The sequence below is a fragment of the Musca domestica genome, unplaced genomic scaffold (assembly GCF_030504385.1).
Source record: "Musca domestica strain aabys unplaced genomic scaffold, Musca_domestica.polishedcontigs.V.1.1 1, whole genome shotgun sequence".
In the NCBI taxonomy this organism is placed as follows: Eukaryota; Metazoa; Arthropoda; class Insecta; order Diptera; family Muscidae; genus Musca; species Musca domestica.
In genome coordinates, this window is record NW_026712114.1 from 18,677,213 (window position 1) to 18,691,713 (window position 14,501).

Consider the following 14,501-nt stretch of genomic DNA (forward strand, 5'->3'; position numbering starts at 1 on the left):
TTATAATGAAAAACGACGGCCGGGTTTTAGTGCGACTATGTAATCCCTTTATGAAATGTCACAAAATATGCCTAGCCATGACTTCAAGCTTTTATGTACTTGCACCTTTACTTTGAAGCTAATATCACTGAAAATTGGACAGCCATTTTAACCAAATACCATATAAATTGATGTGTTGCTATGTGACTTTATAATCTCGATTGGCTTCTATATCGATTTATGTGATATCGGTATCGAAAACAATTCACCGTATTTGTGTGGTGAGTAGTTATTATTCAACATCAACTACCACCGCCAAACAATTTTTGAAGTTTCAAACGTAATTTTGGAAGACGAGTAAAAATTGGATTATTACCTTAGTTGGGATATTAAAAAATTACATAACATATATTAAATTTTCGCATTTAAATTTTATGCAGCACTATCGTCAATAACAAGAGGAATTTTCAAACACTAAGTCGAATTGTGATCGCGTTTTGTTAATGGTGTGTTTATTGTATGGTAAAATATTTTCGGCTTGGTTGTTTGCGCTTATTCCGATGTAAGAACATTTTAGGAAAAAGTACAGTGTTTGATATTTGACAATACGTAATTTGACGTGCACAATCAGAGATATTCGAAATTCTCATTCCAATTAAATAAAAACTGTATCAGACCTATTGCAAAGAAAGCATGGATAATATTTCCCGTCGATCAAGTTTAATGGATGCCAGCTGCATGACAGCAACATCTGTGTATTTATCTTTTGATTCTGAAAGCACAATTGCCGGACAGACTTGTTATCGCACGTTGGAGGGCGACATTTCTGCCATATCGAACATTTCCAAAGTTGAAGAAGTTTGTGACAATACCGAAGAAAAACACGGTAATAGCACCTTGGAAAATCAGAATTCATCGGTGGAAGCAAGTCCTCTTAAAACTGTAAAGAAAATGGACGTAATAACAACGAACTCTCCTTTGAGAGTTCTGCCAAAAAATATTATGAGAGAGTATAAAGCATTGTGTTCGACACCATCTAAGGAGCAGTTGTTGAAGACTGTTGATGTTACCCGTGGGTCGGAAGCAAACCGATATGATGATTTGGGTGTTGCATTTTTAGGGGTTGATGATGGATTGCCAGCATTTTTTCCTCCACCGCCACCATCAACTCAATCTGTGCAGCAACGTCATCATAATCAACGTTGCGAAGATAATAAGGAGAATATATCAGATGGATCTACACTATCTGTTTCATCGTCTGTAGAAATAGCCACATCTGTTATAGAAAGAAAATGCTTAAATTCGGTGTCATCAGTGGGGCTAATGGTAATGGAGGAATGTGCTACGGCTGAACAAAATGTTACCGAAGTCGTTATAGAATCCGTACATGGCTGTAACGAAATACAAGATGCCCAAGTAAAAGATCAAATTATCAGAGTTCAAAATGTGGAAATTACAAACGTTGATTACAATGAAATGGGAAACAACGTCCCATCTGAAATGGAGTTTAAAACTGGTGAGTTAATATTCAAACTTCATTCTACAGACAGTTGGTAGTTCGTAGGAAAAAGTGATTTCATTTAATAATACCAAAATTGGGCAATAGATTAATATTTTTACTATATTTTTCCTCAGATTCCAATATGGAAGCAGGCGAAAACAATGTACAAACAGACAACGTAATTGACGATCTTGAAAATAAAAATAATATTTCCAATGAAGTGGTAAATGAGATTCTTTTTGTCATTGAAGAGGAATTCTCACAAACAACGCCGGAAATACACAACGAAGTATCTGGCAGCAGTGAAGCAAACGATGACCCTATGAAAAATACAAAAAATCCCGACACAAGTGAATGTGAAATTGTAGCCATATCGAAGGATAAAACTTCCTCCTGTGAGGAGCCTATGTTGGAGTTAGGTACTGTTATTAAGCACCAAGAATTCACTAAAAACAATGGTAAGTAATAAAAATAAAGGGATTAATAAAATAAACTTAAATTGTCGTTACCTCAAATTACAGAAGTACAAGTTCCTACAACTATAACGGAACAGCCAAATTTATCCCAAAAGGTCAACGAAAAGCCAAAAATTCCTGTTTTAAAGTCGTTTGGTCGTCGTTCTGTTTGTGAACCTAATTTGCAGACCAATAAGCCTTCGCGAATTCTCAACTCCAAAGGATCTAAAAGACAATCAATTCTGCCTACATTGACAAGAAAGCAAACAACGACAACAGATGTTGAGACGGAAATTCCCATGCTTATGAATAAAATGTTAAAAATTTCGAACAGCTCTACAAAAGAGGAAACAAAATGTGACAAAACTGATCATGGTACTACAGCCGAAACTAAAAGAATATTAAAACCAACAACCAAACAATTGGACAAAAGACGTTCTGTCATGTCAACGGGTACCACGAAAGGAAGATCTTCATTGCTACCTTCGGCATTGGGAGAGAAACGACCTTTTAGTTTCACTCAACGCATGTCAGTGATAGTGAAGACTACATTAAATAGCCCAGCACGTAAAATGGCAAGAAAAAGTACAATGGCCACCTCGAGTACACATTTGCAACAACAACATCAAAGAAGAAGTATGATAGCATCCCGAAAATCAGATGCTAAAGTAGAAGCCAGTGTTCGTAGAAGCATGTTACCGAGCAGTAAAATTGGCACAACGAACAACACGAAAGCACGGGCAGGACTTTTAGCTCCGGTTAAGGAAATTGCAACACAAAAGAAAACAGCAGATGTTGGAAAGGCCCCGGTACCAGGCATGTTAAAAATTCAAGAGAGCACAGTCTTGTCCTGCCCCTCTTGCAAGGAGAAATTTCGAATTAAGTCCTTATTAGATGCCCACAGACGTTCCCACGAGGGCGATGTGACACCCGTACAGAAAAAACCAATAACATCACAACAAACTATTAAACCGGCACCACAGCCGCACTCAATCCTTGACACTTCTAATAAGTGTAAATATTGTGATAAACAATTTGCTCTGGTACGTGCTTTACACCAGCATCTTATGTTGCATTGTTCAAAAATTCCTCCGGGCGAGAAGAAGAAATTACACTATACAGAACTGGACCATGTTGAGAAGGCACGTCTGCCCAATGTTTTTCATCGCGGTAACGGAAGTAGCCATAGCAGTGCAAATTCCGTCCAAGCCACACCCCATTTGCCAGGTAAAATGAATGCACCATCGTTAGCGACCAATACAGCGCAAAAATCTTCCTATGTTGCAAAGAAGCCGGTAGACTCTTCTGGAGAAAAAGGTATATTTACATTTTTTACTGTGATGAAAGGATTAATTTAAATCATTTTTACTATCAACAGATTTGAAAAGCAAACCAGTTGAATCAACACCGTCAAATTCTACTGGAGCTCACTCAAACACAATATCGTTGAATAACACCACCAGTTCATCTTGTGTTGGTTCGATACAAAAACCTAAAAAATCTTCTGCACATTCAGGAGTGTATCGCACTCCCAGCAAAAGTGTACCATGTCATATCTGCAAATTAACATTTAAAAGCATTTTAGATTACACAAATCACAGCCTATCAACACATGGACAAAAAAATCAAAACAATGACGACTTTTCGGCTGAAGATGAACTTCAAATGACATGAATGACTAACATGTTATGCAAGCTCGATTTTGATATTCTTTAATTAAACGCATTCTTTCGAATATGCCTAGAATACATGGGCGCGATCAGCATTTATATTCTTACAATTCATTACTGCAAGCAGTAAATGATTTAAGAGAAGGACACATGATTTCCTTATAATAAATGGATTTCCTTTAATTTTATAATTTTAATACGCTTAAATAAAATATCTTTCTAATATTTAAATATAATTACAAAATAGTTTTATCTCTCTACTTTTATTTGTGTTGGCCTTATATTTTTGGTTTTTTCTCTGGAGGTGGTTTCATATCGACATTTTCTTGTTTAATATCTATGGCTTGCTGATTACCACCTGTTGGACTTGTATCTGAGGGATTATTTCCACTGTTACCTTCTTGGCTGTTAAGTTTCGAGTCTTGAAGCTGTTGTTGTTGATGTATTATTGGAGGTATTGGTGGAGGGAATTTACGCAATAATTCGACTAACAACATGTCAACTCTTTGCATTTGAAAAACAGTACCACTATCATCTTTGGCTGTGGTCTCTTTCTTTGCTGCAGCTTTATGTTTATCAGCAACTGAATAGTAAAACAAAATTGCATGTGTTATAAATATTAAAATTGTTGCGTAAAGAAAAACTTACGCTGCTTGTTGGAACTGAAATCCCAGGTATATCCTTTATTCGGATGATAGCGTGAGTAACTACTGGCCTCCTCAAATGCTGACTGCAGATTTGTAACTGTTGAAAGCTAAATACCAAATTGTTATAAAATCATCCTAAATTTTTGGTTTAACTTATTTTAACTTACAATACGTGAGCTTATAACATTCCCTAAATCAGGTGCTTTGTAAACAGTGCCACCAATAATATAATAATCAGCCATTGGTGTTGCTTCCCGCGGATTGTGTCTGTGTTGTTTACGAATCACATATAAGATGGGCTCGTGGACGTGAAGTAAAATGTACTCCACACCAACCATATTGCTGGAATAGAAACATAAGTTGTACGTAATATTTTTAATTATCAAATAAAGTTTCAAAAACTTACTTCAAGTTGTCCAAACTTAAACGTTGCATACGAATTATTTCATTATTGCTCAAATGATCATAAAATGGATTTGATTTGCGGCAAAAGTAATCCATGACATTTGTTGGGTCCAATGAGGCCATAATTTGTGTATCATGCCAAGAGACCCACAGGGGATTCTCCTGGGATATAGGTGGAGGTATTTGTCTGCCTGGCAACATTTTGCCAATAATGATGAGATCTAAAATCAAATGAGAAAAACATGCATTTATTATAGATTAAACTGACAGATGAATCGCGTTCTATTGTTATAGCAGCTCGATTATTTATTGTTACGAAGTCAGGCTTAGACCCGCGCCTGCTATTGGATGTTACACTTGTTCAAGTTTTGTTAGATATTCTGTTTTTTTTTGTCATATTCTATCGTCCGGAATGCCCCCACTATTGTTGAAGAAAGCAAGATCTGTTAGATCTTCTATTTTGGCACCCGGCATCTAAGTTTATTTTATGCTTTGTTGTGTTTCCGACTGTTGTTAAACAAATCTATAAACGTCATTATTGTTGGTCTTTTCTGACTTCCTATTCGCATATAATTGGAGGTCAGTGCTATTGCAGACAGAAGGGGAATGCACGTTGTTTACTTTATTTTAATAGACACTTGCATTATTTTTAGTTTCATTTTTGATTTGATTTATCTTAGTTAATTTATTTCTGTGCAAAGGTTGTGTAATATATTTTTTTATTTAGTTTTCCTCCGAAATCGATGTGTTTGAGTCGCGTCCGGTCTTGCTACTAAAATTTACGGAATCAACAGGTAATCTGTGTCTTTATTCGAATTTCACTTTTACTGTGGTCATGTTGACGTTATAGTTTATTGTACTCTGTACCTTATTTGTTTATCAATTCGTAGGAGATGAATAAAAACTAAATAATTTAATAGTGCATGAATGCAAACGGCAAAATTAACACTAAAAATGAATAGGGCTATAAAAGTCGATTTTTTTCGATAAAACCATACCATTGCAAAATATGTATCGATTTTTTCTATTGCAGAAGCAACAATGTACATGACGCCGTTTTTATTTTTTTAACCGGACAACAATGAAAATATACCACCACTTTACTATTTTTTTATGTTTTGCAATTTGCAATTATAAATGTTAAATAAACGAATTTTTTGGGTTCTTTTCACCTTTTTTCTTAATTGACGTGTATAATACAAGCGGCATTCAATTGGACTGCCGGTGGCATGACGACGTCATATTATACTACGAGTGGCGCCGTTTTTGACTTCTATCATCTCCAACCAAACAAAAAAAAAACAAACAAATAATAACAACAACAAACAAGACGAGGAAGAGAATAAAAAATAAATTTTGTTTTGTGTGTTGTGTTTTCCTTTGTTATTTTTCAATTTTCTACATTTTCTTGGGAAAATATAAAAATTGGTGGATTTTTTAGTCTCAGTTCGTTCTGTGCTTTGCATCGTGGCGGCATTTCTCAGGAAGAAAAACAACGTAGAACCGAAATTATGGTAATAATTAAAATCATTTTATATGGTTTGTGAATGTGGAAATAATCGATAATAATTGGGGCCGTAACATTTCATAATTGGAAAATAAGCTGTGTTATTTTTTAATGTGAATAATTATCCGTGTGAGATATTTAATAAAGACCCCTGAAGCAATTTCTGTGTGATTCATGTCAGTGTAAATTACAAATTTTAGGATTCGAATGTAAACCCTTGCCCAAAAAAAAAAAATTGTCTGTGCTTTGTCTGTTCACGTTAAAAACATGGCAAATCCCCACTTTGTAATATCCATTGTTTGTCGTGTTGAGCTTACATCTTATGCAATATGTATTAGCCATTGCGATTTCCAGTATATTGCCAGTCATTTCTACATGACTGAATCAAACATTCCATAAATAGCAAGCCATTGGCAAAAGATATGCCCGTCCTCGCATCCGCACACAATACAATTTAGCATCTATTAACCTTGATTTATCTCCATGTTGTTAGACTGCTAGTCAGTCGCCTCGAAATTGACATGAGTTGACTTTATGCGTGCCAATGTTTTGTTTTCACTTCATCGTGTGCGAATAACACATTTGGACTCATGGAAAAAAATCTTGTGCAAATCTATGAAAGCAACCAAGAAAACAAGTGGTTGTTAGCAGTCGATTGGGTGTTGTTTATATTGGTTTCTATTAATACGCACATGAAAAATGTTATCTAAACAAATGCCGATAGAGACCGATGGACATATTTGTATCTTTAAAGAATTTATTTGTAGCACTGTGTGCGTACAAGTAATTTATTGCACCAGTAAAATTCAAAATTGTTTGCTTATATGTTAACTTCAGGCTTATGGATACAAAAAGAAGTGGGAATATATATTCGATAGATTTATTAGATTAAGTTCGAAGATGACCAATACGGTCCACTCCAAAACATCAATTCTATCGTAGATAGTGATTTTGACTTAATATTTACAATAAATTAAGCGCGAAAATGGTCAATATACAATTCCTTGTATTATTCCACAAATGTCAATATTTTAAATAATCATATAAACACATAAAATTTGAAATAATTTTCTGATTTTCTGCAAACTTTGCAATCTTAATATTCCTGCCAACTTAGATTAGTTTTCTCGTACCGATAGCATCACCACAAAATGTGGCATATATAAGCTATATATTATATATTTTAATTTTATAATGCTTCAGTCAGTTGAGAAAATTTACAAAAGGTTGACATTTAATAATAATACTATTAATTTAGTATTAAGAATGAATTGAGTAAAGAAAAAAAAAAAGAAATAAGAATAACAACATATATAAGACTGTGAAATAAGTGAACGGATTTCTTTAACTATCCCTACATAATCCCCTTAGGCAGTATGACCGTTTGCTGTATGGACTATTTACAAAAATAATTAATTATTATATTAATTATTAATTAATTTTTTTGCACACCCAATTTGAGCATAAGTGGATTATGTCCGCAACTTTCTGGGGATTGTGACCGAGCCCCATAATCGAATGGGGATAATGACCAAGAAGAAGCGCACCTGTTGGGATTGACACAGCACAGCGGTTGAAATGGACCATACCTATAAGAAAACAAAATTACCCTCCGCTTTAAAAAGCACGATTAGGCTACTAAACCCTTTCGAATTCAAATTTCAGTTTCATAGCGTATACGTCAGCGTATAAAACATTTTCATAAATCCCGTGGTTTTATTTATCGTATACGTTATGGTATTAACATTTGAGATCGAGTGGATTCCGTAAAACTAAACGTACTTTTATTGAAAAAATATAACAGTTTTCCCTTTTATGTCGATATATTGATCAGTGGTATATAGCAACATTCTACCGCATCATTATGTTGTGAATATAGAAGAATTGTGTAGTTGTTAAGCATCTTGACGAATCCCAATGATTTGAAATTATTGAAAAATGTTCATTATTATGTTATTTGTTATTTATTTTAGGGATTCCAATGTAACTCGTGTTACAATATTATACAACTTTTTCTTTATAAACGCGTTTGCCCTGATTTTCATTTATTTTCGAGATGTTTCTTAAATTCATTATACATGTGAATTATAATGGTGTCGTACATATTGCTAGTTAAAACATGTGGTGTTTTTCTTTTCTCCATTTATGTCTTAAAAAGTGGATAAATGTACCATATTCCAAAGCAAAGCATTATTACCAAAAAATAAATAAAATTCTTTTAATTTTTTAGAGCACCTTAAGAAATTGTATTACTACATTAAACATTGTCTTCAGTATTTGTAGTGGCTTTAGTTGGTATGCGCTATATAAAACCGGAACCATATTATGAGGTATATCTTCGAAATTTCATTTAAAAAATGTAGTAGGTAGTTTCAAAATTGAAATAGCATCATAGTAGTAAAAATTAAAAAAATTATTTCCAGTCCATATAAATTTATTTAACAAATATTCTTTTGGTATATATATCTTAAGGGTCTCCCACCGTTTAATGAATCCGGCAGTCCTTTCAATGTGGTGCCAATACATCAATATCCCGAGCTAATGAAGGATACCTGCGCCCTCATCAATTCCGAATGGCCACGAAGTGAAACAGCGCGCATGCGTTCCTTGGAAGCATCATGTGATACATTGCCCTGCAGTTTGGTTTTAACCACAGAAGGTCTCAGCCGAGTAATTGCCCACTGCAAGCTTAGTCCAATACCATCGAAAAGTAAATCCTGCTTTATTGAATCGGTCGTAGTGGACAAGAGTTGCCGCGGCCAAGGTTTTGGTAAATTAATAATGAAATTTGCCGAAGATTATTGTCGTGTTGTATTAGATTTAAAAGTATTATATTTGTCAACAATTGATCAAGAAGGTTTCTACCAAAGAATAGGCTATGAATACTGTGCTCCAATCTCAATGTATGGTCCCCGACATTGTGAATTGCCCAGTCTGCAGACAGCCAAAAAGAAATACATGAAGAAAGTTTTATAGGCAACAATCGAAACAGGAATACATACAAATCGAAAGGTAAATAACCCAACAACGAATACGGTTGCAGTAAGTGTTTAAATTTCTATGAAATACAGAATAGACAAAGGAATCACCTCAAAAAGGCAAGGAAAACAAAAGATTACTACAACGCATAGATAAAGGGAAACATTAGAGCTATTATTTAATAACAAAAAGTACAGAGTCCAAAGCAAAAAACGAACTTAAGGATAAAAAAAGAAAACAACACAGCAACAACAATGATAATAAAAATAGTTATTTTAGTGTAAACACAACAATCATAACTACTGCTTTATTACAATAAACGCAATTGCCATTTTCTATTTAAGTTTTTATTCACATTTCCATTTCTTATAAAGAATCACATTATTACTTTGTATATTTTGTCTTTATTACTGTTTATTGTTTGATTATGAACTTTTCAAGTGTATTTCTCTTGGAGTATTTCATTTGCAATGATTTTAGTTTTGAAGTTTAAAATGTTACCAAATAGTTTTTAAACTTAAATAACCAAAATCATGGTAATTTCGGCTTTATGCAGATTTTCTTCTTGTAACAATTATAATTAAGAAATTGTGTATAAAAATAAGTTTAAATACCTTCGAATATATGAAACATATGTAAAAAGGAAAATACAATTAAATATAATATATGTAATATTTAAAAATACGTATTGTTTGCAAAAGTTCTATATGTATGATATTTATTTACATTTAAGTCCATAGCTGGTTTACTGTGATTATTTTTAAGCAGTAAATAAAAACTGCAACATGTTTGCTCAGATAATTTGATTGATTCTGATTTTTAAAACCATCATAGATTCAAAACAAAATAATTGAGGATCAAATCAAATTGAATAATAATAATTAAAAAATGAATGATTCCAAATATTAAAAGAATAAAACAAAGATACGTATAAAATGACAAAATCAGTTACTAATTTAAACGAAATTATTTTACAAAAATCAAGAGTAGTGTTTAGAACATTCTTGATTAAACCGAATTTAAGTTTTCAAAATTGAGAGAAACCTAATTGAATTGGAAGAACTTGAATTCGATTCAACGCCTACAAGCTCGGTAAATAAAGGCGTAAATTGTGCGAAAATTAAATTGGATTTTTTCGGAAAGAGACAAGGAAAAAGTGAGATTTATCTCTCACAACTCCCTTTTTTCCTATAGAACTCTGTTTTCTTTTCCATAAACTTTCCCCGTAAGTGTACGGCAAAAGAAACATACACAATATATATTTAAAATAAATTGGATTGATGTATTTACTTACGAAGCGATGAAAATTATGTATATTTTTGTACAGGCTTTTGTAAAGTTAATGGAAGAAATGATGTGATATTTTAAAAGAAGTAACGGTTGGAATAACAGATCTTTTAAATAAATAAATAAATTCCAGCAAAGGAAAGTAAACAATCATCTGTTTTGGTCAATTTGTGATTGGAGATATGAGTAAGAGTTTCGTCATTTTAAAAGAAGGTTGAGAAATGAACATTGCTGAGCAAATAATGACTAAAATTTAAAGTTGAAATTATATTTTTTTATTAAATACATGTGCTTGTGATGCATATCTGAATATACATAATGAAATTCAATTAATAAGAACATTATAGCTCTTCCAGTAGTTCTGTAGCAAACTGTTGGTCTTAAGTAATAACAGTTTTGCTGTGTAAACAATTATTATAAATAATATAGTCATATGCTGCATATCTAGTCTAAACTTCCGCATTACCTAAATAAGCAACAATATATTTTGTAAAAATAGTTTATACCTATATCTAGAAAAGCTTTCCTCTTCTAGGCACACACATATTTATATATGCATGTATGTAGATATTTAAAAACATAAATAAATGATGAACATATATTTTCAAAATGATGAAAACACTTCCTCTTTTAAGTACATCGTCAAATTTTAAAATGGCAAATGCAGAGAGAAATTAGTCAAAAGCATTTGAAATGATTTTGATTAGCATCCCATTAACAAATTGTCTACAAAACATGCTATGGCTTGGGTTGATAATGCCAACTTTTTCAAAACATTTGAAATATTTAGAATTCTAACACTCTTGGATGCCCACACTGTACATGTCGTTGGCTTTTTTACACAGTTTTTATTGCCAAGTTCAAGTTCATGATATTTAAAAAGGCACATCCATCTGTCTACGAAGAAACTGTATGTATATACGTATGTATGTGGATCCTCAGTGTTATATTGTAAATACAAAAATTTTACACAAAAAAAGGAAGAAAGACCGAAACGCCCATCTCGTGCTTTTTTTCATCATAGACATAAACAAACAACAAAACACACAAGATTGTGTTTGAAATGACGGCAAATGAAAGTAAAATAAAAAATAAATATATAAAGAAAATTAAAAATAGATATTATTTTTCATTTTATTTGTATAGTTGTTGCTACGTAAAAATTATAGATAGAATTCGATTCGTTTGTTAAAATTAAATAACAATCTACCTTTGGCGTAGCAAGAAAATATATTTATTGTACCTGTGGGTTGACTGCGCAGCAAGGGGAGACTTGAGTGATTTGGGTAATGCCTTTATACGCCAATGTGTTTTAGGCAATGTTCCATATGGGAAAGATTAATGAAAGTGCCTGCCATGTCAAGAATCTTATCACTTTTCTAAATTCCTTAAATAGCAATTACAAATCCTGGTTGATGGGCCAACAAATTACTGATTACCATAGTTTGGCAAAGATAAGTCGAGTCGTAGAATAAATTAAGATAAGATAAACAAGTGAAATGATTTGACCAAACTATACACTACATCGTGTAATTATTGAAGTGGGTAATAAATCTTAATATATATATAAACAATTTATATTTAAGTAAACCTTCCGATCATCAAAGAGAAATAAACACATAAAATCATAAACATATGATCTTCGTATTAACAAAGCTGAAACTCAAAAATTAAATAGTTTAGTTAAATTATTTTGATAAGTAGTAGTCTTAAGTAGTAGTCTTAGCCAAATTTGAACGAAAATTAGTAAAACGCACCTCAGAACATTTATCTGTCCTGTCCAAAAATAATTTAAATGTAATTTGAAGCATAGTTTTAGGCCCATATAATTTAAGATAAATTTATGATGTAGCCACCACGATTTTTTTTAATTTTATGTTGTGACTAAAAGTAGACTTTAAATTGATGCATAAATATTGTATACTTTTATACCCTCCACCATACTATGGAGGGTATATTAACTTTGTCATTCCGTTTGTAACTCCTCGAATTACTCATGTCTGTTGTAATAACGCTATCTTTCGAACGAATTGAGATAGAAGGCTAACAGAAAATTGCCTATGCAGGTCCAGGTATAGCTCCGATATAACGGTACCTTCCTATATACGGTATTATGATATTCATCGTTTATTTCAAGTTTCGAATTTGAATATAGTTATGGCTTATGATAACCAATGCCTATGTAAGTCCACGTCGTATAGACCCCACTATAACGGCTATTTTAACAGAATTTTTAACGGATTTTATACTTTGAAAATTTCCAAATTCGTTCCAAATGTACTGCTTTTTAACTTGCTATATATCTTCGTTTATTTGTTTGCAACATGAGGAACGAACAATTTGGAACAAAATGACTTGAAAAATTTCATAGAATCACATCCTGGGTCCATATGTTCATACCTGTCAGTACATCATGTATATGTATACAAACAATATATATTTTTCATTTATATTCAGTGAAATGAAAGCAAAATAAGAATTGGTTTTATTCAGAAGAATTCAGTGAAAATGCAATTACACCATTCTCAGTCACTTTGATGTCACGATTTTATCTGTATAATTTTTATTATTTATTCGATATTCAATACAATAAATTTCATATTTCCATGAAAAATATAGATACTTAACAATAAAGCTGCATATATAGCCAAAAAAAATCATTATACCCTAGCACATTTGTCCAATTAAGAATTTCCATTGCGGAACTATAATAAATACTACGTTGGAATACTAAATTAAATGCAGTAATAAAAATGCCAAACGACCACATGTTGTATAGATTGTTTTTTGAATAGAAAGGCACATTAGAAATGTTATGGTGTGTGTGTGTGTATGTGTATGGTATTACTGTCACGTTACCCAAATAGTTTAGATTTCAAATGCGAAATAATTTACATAGGTGAGACTAGGGCATTTAATTGCAATACACAAAAATGTCTGTAATAGTTACAGGCGAGGAATAGAATCTTCTTTATAACCACCATTTTAAATCGATTTAAATTTCTGATATTTCAATCGAGCTTTTTGGCTATGCCGCATACTTGCTGATAGTGTTCTGGTTGTTCCAAAGAATCGACTATAAACTTGGCCAAATCAAATTTGGAAACTAGACGTCCGGGAGCCTCGTCATGCAAGACAGTGTATTCGCTTGACGGTTCGTCAGCAATATGAGGTGGTAAAACTGCAATATAATCCAAATCTGAGGATTTTGTTAGCTCCAACATACGTTTGTGCTCGTCGTTTAAACGGTGAAACATTGCCGGCACTTCAGCAACTGGCCGGAATAAAAATGAGGACATAACGATCGAAAAACGTTTGACATTCTTCGACTTCATGGCTTTTATAAGATTTGCTGTTCCCGTTGACATTTCGGTGGTAGCCTCTAACTTATTACGGGTCCCCAAAATGATGCAAACACCATCTACACCATCAACGACTTTTTCGCAATCATCAAAATTTAGAACATTGCCCTGTACCAGTTTTATTTTGTCCGATTTTTTGAAGCGATCGGGCACAGTATTTTCAGTTCTGTAAAGAACTCGTACTTGATGACCTAAATTGGAAAATCAGTTAATATCCAATTTTTTACATTACTGTTATGACTTGCCTTTTTCAACTGCATAATCAACAACACATTGGCCGGTCATTCCGGTACCACCTATTATTGCAAGTTGCATAATGTTAGTATGTGTGCGTGTGAATTTGTTGAACACTATGTTAAAACTCCTTTATTTGTCAATCACTTGCAGTTTCGAGTGCAAAAGTTCTTGATACTTATCTGAAAGCAAACAATAAATTAACTGTCAAATACAAACAATTTTTATGCGTGGCTATTAATGTGGAAATGGCGGAAAAGAACAATGTAAACAAAAGCTTTATTATTTATTAAACTTATTAGGCAAACAAAAAAAAAAATACCGAAAACCGGCCAGCACTTGTCTTCACCAACTCAGGGGAATGAATGAATTGAGACTGAGAATTTTTAATGAAATACAAGTAAAAGAGGGTTGCCAAGTTTAACATAAATTCTTTTATTTTTATAGGCAGTTGGCCACATATTAAATTTAATGA

The 14,501-nt window shown here is 32.8% G+C and overlaps 4 protein-coding genes across 6 annotated transcripts; 2 read left to right on the forward strand and 2 right to left on the reverse strand.

Annotated features, from left to right (window-relative positions):
• The first annotated feature begins 275 nt into the window (after positions 1–275).
• Positions 276–3,849, forward strand: LOC101894874 (uncharacterized). The gene is made up of 4 exons (XM_005185356.4): positions 276–1,495; positions 1,615–1,938; positions 2,002–3,252; positions 3,314–3,849. The coding sequence occupies exons 1-4, from the start codon at positions 673–675 to the stop codon at positions 3,607–3,609; spliced, it is 2,694 nt and encodes an 897-aa protein (XP_005185413.2). The 5' UTR covers positions 276–672; the 3' UTR covers positions 3,610–3,849.
• On the reverse strand, positions 3,760–5,659 carry LOC101893816 (mediator of RNA polymerase II transcription subunit 6). The gene is made up of 5 exons (XM_005185350.4): positions 5,525–5,659; positions 4,659–4,878; positions 4,420–4,594; positions 4,254–4,359; positions 3,760–4,188 (listed from the first exon to the last, which is right to left on the reverse strand). The coding sequence occupies exons 2-5, from the start codon at positions 4,856–4,858 to the stop codon at positions 3,884–3,886; spliced, it is 786 nt and encodes a 261-aa protein (XP_005185407.1). The 5' UTR covers positions 4,859–4,878; positions 5,525–5,659; the 3' UTR covers positions 3,760–3,883.
• Positions 5,660–5,943: 284 nt separating this feature from the next.
• Positions 5,944–9,944, forward strand: LOC101893085 (N-alpha-acetyltransferase 80). Of its 3 annotated transcripts, none has more exons than XM_011294993.3 (3): positions 5,944–6,171; positions 8,395–8,494; positions 8,637–9,944. In XM_011294993.3, the coding sequence occupies exons 2-3, from the start codon at positions 8,462–8,464 to the stop codon at positions 9,138–9,140; spliced, it is 537 nt and encodes a 178-aa protein (XP_011293295.1). In that variant the 5' UTR covers positions 5,944–6,171; positions 8,395–8,461; the 3' UTR covers positions 9,141–9,944. The 3 variants fall into 3 exon arrangements, with proteins under 3 accessions (XP_011293295.1, XP_005185404.1, XP_011293296.1); XM_005185347.4 differs by having other exon boundaries at positions 8,439–8,494; XM_011294994.3 differs by lacking the exon at positions 8,395–8,494 and having other exon boundaries at positions 5,946–6,171.
• Positions 9,945–12,952: 3,008 nt separating this feature from the next.
• Positions 12,953–14,479, reverse strand: LOC101892800 (flavin reductase (NADPH)). Its single transcript, XM_005185342.4, has 3 exons — positions 14,349–14,479; positions 14,038–14,208; positions 12,953–13,983 (listed from the first exon to the last, which is right to left on the reverse strand). Exons 2-3 carry the CDS (start codon positions 14,105–14,107, stop codon positions 13,442–13,444), a joined length of 612 nt encoding a protein of 203 aa, XP_005185399.2. The 5' UTR covers positions 14,108–14,208; positions 14,349–14,479; the 3' UTR covers positions 12,953–13,441.
• Positions 14,480–14,501: the final 22 nt, after the last annotated feature.

Bases quoted from the DNA above. Each gene is read 5' to 3' on its own strand.
- LOC101894874 (XM_005185356.4), top strand. From the start codon at position 673: ATGGATAATATTTCCCGTCGATCAAGTTTAATGGATGCCAGCTGCATG. The intron at 1,939-2,001 runs GTAAGTAATAAA...CTCAAATTACAG, and splicing joins AGAATTCACTAAAAACAATG to AAGTACAAGTTCCTACAACT. The intron at 3,253-3,313 runs GTATATTTACAT...TACTATCAACAG, and splicing joins AGACTCTTCTGGAGAAAAAG to ATTTGAAAAGCAAACCAGTT.
- LOC101892800 (XM_005185342.4), bottom strand. From the start codon at position 14,107: ATGCAACTTGCAATAATAGGTGGTACCGGAATGACCGGCCAATGTGTT. The intron at 13,984-14,037 runs GCAAGTCATAAC...TTTCCAATTTAG, and splicing joins TGATTATGCAGTTGAAAAAG to GTCATCAAGTACGAGTTCTT.
- LOC101893816 (XM_005185350.4), bottom strand. From the start codon at position 4,858: ATGTTGCCAGGCAGACAAATACCTCCACCTATATCCCAGGAGAATCCC. The intron at 4,360-4,419 runs GTAAGTTAAAAT...TTTGGTATTTAG, and splicing joins ATGTTATAAGCTCACGTATT to CTTTCAACAGTTACAAATCT. The intron at 4,189-4,253 runs GTAAGTTTTTCT...TTTACTATTCAG, and splicing joins TTTCAGTTCCAACAAGCAGC to TTGCTGATAAACATAAAGCT.
- LOC101893085 (XM_011294993.3), top strand. From the start codon at position 8,462: ATGCGCTATATAAAACCGGAACCATATTATGAG. The intron at 8,495-8,636 runs GTATATCTTCGA...ATATATCTTAAG, and splicing joins AACCGGAACCATATTATGAG to GGTCTCCCACCGTTTAATGA.